The sequence below is a fragment of the Gavialis gangeticus genome, unplaced genomic scaffold (assembly GCF_001723915.1).
Source record: "Gavialis gangeticus isolate Ggan-Ray unplaced genomic scaffold, GavGan_comp1, whole genome shotgun sequence".
NCBI lineage: Eukaryota > Metazoa > Chordata > Crocodylia > Gavialidae > Gavialis > Gavialis gangeticus.
In genome coordinates, this window is record NW_017729003.1 from 9,510,080 (window position 1) to 9,515,548 (window position 5,469).

At 41.5% G+C, this 5,469-nt stretch overlaps 1 protein-coding gene across 1 annotated transcript in view; it reads left to right on the plus strand.

Moving 5' to 3' along the window:
* The window catches only part of ASCC1 (activating signal cointegrator 1 complex subunit 1), a 78,815-nt gene extending 73,643 nt beyond the window's left edge, over positions 1-5,172 (plus strand). The window contains exon 9 of the mRNA XM_019507798.1: positions 2,533-5,172. Within this exon, the coding sequence (XP_019363343.1) occupies positions 2,533-2,649 (117 nt within the window). The 3' untranslated portion in view covers positions 2,650-5,172. The remainder of the gene's footprint in view (positions 1-2,532) is intronic.
* The last annotated feature ends 297 nt before the right edge of the window (positions 5,173-5,469 follow it).

Below are 5,469 nucleotides of genomic sequence, written 5' to 3' on the forward strand. Positions count from 1 at the left end.
CCCCCCACATCTTAGTGTCATCAGCAAATTTGAACAGGGTGCTTTTTACCCCCTCGTCCAAATCACTGATGAAGATGTTGAACAGCGCGGGCCCGAGGACCGAGCCCTGCAGAACCCCACTGCCCACGTCCTTCCAGGTTGAGAAGGACCCATCCACCACCACCCTCTGGGTGCGGCCCTCCAGCCAGTTGGCGACCCATTTGACTGTGTGGGTGTCTACGCCACAGCCCCCCAGTTTCTTAATGAGAATGGGGTGAGAGACAATGTCAAAAGCCTTCCGGAAGTCCAGGAAGACTATGTCCACTGCTACCCCTGCATCTAATGATCTGGTGATCTGATTGTAAAAGGCCACCGGGTTGGTCTGACAGGACCTGCCACTGATGAACCTGTGTTGGTTGCCCCTAAGCATGCAACCATGTTTGGTCTGTCTTAGTCATTTTTCTTCTTCTCTTTTCTTCCTCCTACTCTTTAGCTATTTTATTGGAATTGCCTCTCTCAAATGATGTGTGAACTCTGTTTCATAGCTACACCTGCATATGTTAAATTCTTGTACCTGATATCCACTTAATCCTCAAAATGCCCCAAGTCACAAGAGGGAATGATAAGAATCATGAAGGGGAAAAGCATTACTGCTGAACCTGAGTAACAGAACAGAATACAGCACATTCTGGTACTGTGGAGGTCAGCTAATAGAACTGATGAAGAAGTTGCCCAACGATCCAGGCAGAAGAAGGCTTTGCACATGAGATGTTGGGGTTTGAGAGTGACCTGTCTGTTGAGTGGTTAGAGGGGTCAGTAGCATCACAAGGGTGAGATTTAGTGTTATCTGGAGAAAGATTTGATTCATGAGTCAGATGGGAAAGTGGCTGTCTTCAGCCAAGGTGGACAGGGGGTGATGGTCAAAGAGGGGAAGAAGAGGGAGGGGTGGCATGGGGTATCCAGATATGAAGAAGCTGTGAGGAACCTGAAGTCACTCTCTTTATACTGACCTGTATTTCTGACTTAGAAACAAAAGCCCTCCCTTGCTTGCTCAGCTTTGGTAGAGAAGGCTGGAGAAGACTGTGAGTACTACTGCAGTCAAGTCTCCTGTGAAATCTCTGTCTGCAGGAAACTGACTCCTGCCAAGTGCGAACTAAGTTACTACTTGGAGACTTACCACCACTTTCTCTAAAATAACTGGAGTAGGAGTGGTGAAATTAGTAATGAAACTAGGAAGGTCCTAGTAAGAGTAAACTGTCAGCTGCTCTGTGCCATGTACCCTCAAGAGCTGGCTCATCCAAGTCATAGCTGAAGCACTCTCTCTGGGTGCAGCCTGGGAGTTGTCACTTGCTGTTCCCCATTCTGTAGTTACTCTGTGGATAAACAGGGAACTTCCATGCCTAAAGCTATAGATGAGGGAACTTTCACCAGTACTTCATTCCCTAGAGAATAATAATGTCAAGAATTATCCCAGGAGTATTTCAAGCAACATTTCCATACAGACAGGGATATTTGCAATGTAGAATAAATTTGCCAAAGCAGTAAATTGTTTACATCAATGCTGTGGAGACTCAGACACATTTTTAGACAGGGGGAAAATAAAACCTTAATTTCAAATACCTACTTAGTGCCTATAAGATGATTACATATGGAAGAATCAATGCATCACTGGCTCTGGAAGGCCAGACTTTTAATTAATTTATAGACTTTTCCTGACCATTAATGTTCCTATGTTCCATAATGCCAGGAAGAGGTGTGTGCAACTGTCTTGAGCTGATGTCTGCAGGGACAGATACAAAATTCAATAGGAGACAGATGGAAAGAGAGTTTGTAAGGTCTCTATGGTGGGGAGACTACCACTCAGGCCCTTGATGAGCCTCAATATTGGAACATTAAACTGAGTTTGATATTACTATATCTATTGAAAAGCTTTCCTAAGGCATGACTGACATTTTAAGGTAGAGCAATTTCCTGCATCTTAATGGAATAGGAAAAGCACTTTACACTTCAACATGATGCTTTTCCAAGCAATATTGCTGAACACTTCTATAATGAATTCTGATGTCATTTTTTGTCTGTCTTGTAGATGGTGTTAATCACTAGAGTAGCTCCCTTGTGTACTGAATTTCAGCTTTCTTTTTTAATTTGCACTTAAGTCTTTGTTGAATAAAAAGGAATTTGATGGCTCAGGGGTTAGTATTAGGATAAAGAGCCTTTCACTGTTAGAACAGAGGTTTGAATTAGGACCAAACTGTAGCCACAAGTCATTACTTTGTGATGACTGATCTCAATGCTGTCTCTTTACATGCTTCAAAATGCTGAGATCAGGAAGGGTGTCAACTTGGGCTAATTGTTGTGGTGCTTTTTCAACAAAGACTAACTTTACTTTTTAGGAAAAAAATCTGTTATGAAGAATAATTCTGTTAAAGGCAAACAAATGTAGAAAATATAAATATGTGGAAACTTTTTGTGAGGCTGATTTTTTTGCAGGGGTCTTCAGGCAAGTTTCTTTTTCTTTAGGTATTCATTTTTGTTATTGTTTCTCTCTTTCAGTTCTTTGAGAACTTCTACTTTGGAGAACTGCAGCTGAATTCAGTCCATCTTTCTGAGAGGTTCTCCACAGTCAGCTCTGGTTACTATGCAACATCTGGACAGCTTACCTTTTCCTAAAGTGCAGGCTCAGCTGACCGAACCAACCTGCTCTGTACCCAAAACTGCATGACAAGCAGCATGTTGATTAAAACAATTAACATTTGATAATGGACAGAGACCATTTCTTTTATGGACTCAACAAAGATTGAGAGCCCATGTTATCCTTTCTACCACAGTCACTGATGTTGCATTTTCTTGGCAGAAGTCTCCTGCAGTCCCTCTGCCAGACATCCCATATCAACTCAGTAACCTGTGATTCCCTTCCCGCTCTATCACACACTTCCCCCTCTATTAACACTTTGGTTTCTGAGTAGGGGAAATATGAAAATGAGTATCCTCAGTATGAAGCAGCATTCTTAGCTAAAAAAGTTTCAGCTTATTTCCTTTTTTCCCTCAGATGCTTAATGCCTTCGTACACATATGAAAACAACATTTATTTTTCTATAAATGTTGTCATGTTTTTCCATCCATCACATATTTATTTTTCTCCCTGCCTCAGCTTCCTCCCTTCCCCTTCAACCTTGTTCCTAAGCTATTTTGTTTACTCCTCTATAGGCTTACTTTAAAGCCTAATTAAGGAAGTAGAAAGCCTCCCAGTGAAATCACTGGGCTCTGGGTGAGGCTTTCTGTTTGGATGGTAACATCACTATGCAACTGTTAGAGCTTGGTCCGGGGATCTCTTTTGGATTTTATCACTGGTAATAAAAACAGGAATGTTGCATGTGTCTGTTCCCATTTGTCAGTAAACTGCTTGTCATGGATGAACAGAAGAGATGCATATATATCTTGGGATCAGCCACCCAGAAATACACACTCAGGCTTTCTCATAGGAGTTGGCTACCCAACAACCAACACTGTTTATGCCGTGGAAAGAGATGATATACTCCTGAAAGCTTCTTGATGTGTTTCACTTTAACAATTGCCACCCAGAAGCAATCTATGCATCGAATAACACTAAATATTAAAACTCCAAGGGGACACAGAAAACTATTTTTATTCTCTTCGTGTGCAATTCCCCCAGAAGCTTAGCAATAAAATTTCCTTCCTGACTACTTTTGTCCCTTATTACCCACTATTGATTTTTTTTCTCATTGAGGTTGACTCTTTTTGACGTTTTGGGCTAGATTCTGCCACTGACAGCAGTGCAGAATGTCATTTCCTACTCTGAGTAATCCTACTGAAACTGGTATGGCTACTTGCATTATTTTCTGGGAATAAAAGTGGCAGAACACAGCCTTTGAGTACTAATACCATATCAAATGGCTATTTTTTAAATTAATGGTAGCAAAAATCCTAGATGTTTAAACGTTTTTAACAAGATACACTCACAAAGCTGGGGGCTGGAGGGGGAGACAGAATATCAGGAAGGCATCTAGCCTAATATCTCTGGCAAACCATCTCAGATAAGATTTACCAAATCATCACCATTTATGGTTGTGTGTTGATCTTCAGCTACTTAGTGATACCAGTCTGTAGGCACTAGATAAATTCATTGCATGTTGTTTCAGTCTCCTGGTAATAGGAAGGGCTTGCTCCTGCTGTCATTACTTCCTATAAATAATTACACGTGCTTACATTTACATCTGTGCCTTAACAGTGCTATGCTTGAATGCAAATGTTTGAGAAATACTGTCTTTCTTTGCAAATAAGTCTATGTCAATAAGGGCACAGTTCAATAAAATAGGTTGGCACACTTGAGTTCAGTGGTGTTATCTGCAAACACTGTTGCATCTCACTAACATGGCACAGAGGGAGCGCACAGATGCAATAAAGCAGGGGTGTCAAACTCATCTTGCCTTGCAGACTGGATGAGGGTCACTGGGCCACTCTGGGTCAGACCAAGACCAACGCCCTGTGCAGCGCCAGGAGGTGCCAGGTCCAGCTTGCATGCCACATGCATTATGTGGGGTCAGGGCTAGCACATAGTGTCAGTCCAGTGACACACAGGCCAGGTCATACAGATCCACAGGCCTGATTAGGCCTGTGGATCTGTATGTTTTGACTCCCCTGCAACAAAGCACTGGTATAATTGTTCCTGCCATCAGAACAAATGAGAGCAGAACAGAACTTTTGGCAATGGATTTGGAAGAGTGTTCCTATATAAGTATTTGTAAAATACATATTCATAACTTAATTTTACTTAAATATGAATTATAATTGAATAGCAATTTATGAAAGTGCTGTATGGAAGATACTATAGAGATTAACCTAAGTTGTTATATCCCAGCTTCTGTTATTTTTTGCAAAGCCTCTTTTCAGGCTAAATGTCAACTTAAGCAAGGAGGTTGTACTTGCACACGATTAATCTGTGGCTTCTTCTCCCTCCTTAGAAATATTTTTGAAAACTTAAGTGTGGATCCTGTATGTATTGGTTCTGTATCTACATGGAATTCAGTAAAGAGAGATGCAAGATAAGAATGTGGTGCAGTTGGTCTGCTCAGTGCACAAACTTGCATAATCTTAAAGTGAATACACTTCTGGGGCATGAACCATGACATGTCTTTGAAAGTATTTATCTTTAATAAAATATACCAAAACTGGCATCTGCGTTTTCTACTACTGGTCAGTAAAGGCTTGCTTGTTACTGCATGAAAAACTGGAGTAACTTATAGGGATGGTTGGAGAGGAGGGACACTCTCAGAAGATGCTTGTGGTGTTTTATTATTTTAACATACTGGTAATTGCAGTATCTGCAGCAAGGCCCTCTCCACTTGCACATAGGGCAGCCTGCCTCAGAGGCCAAAAGCTTGGATGTCTGCCCCCTCCTGCTCTGTAGCTGTGCTATTCTTTTACAGCTATGCAGAATGTTGGTGGTCATTGTCTCCCACTTCTTTCAGG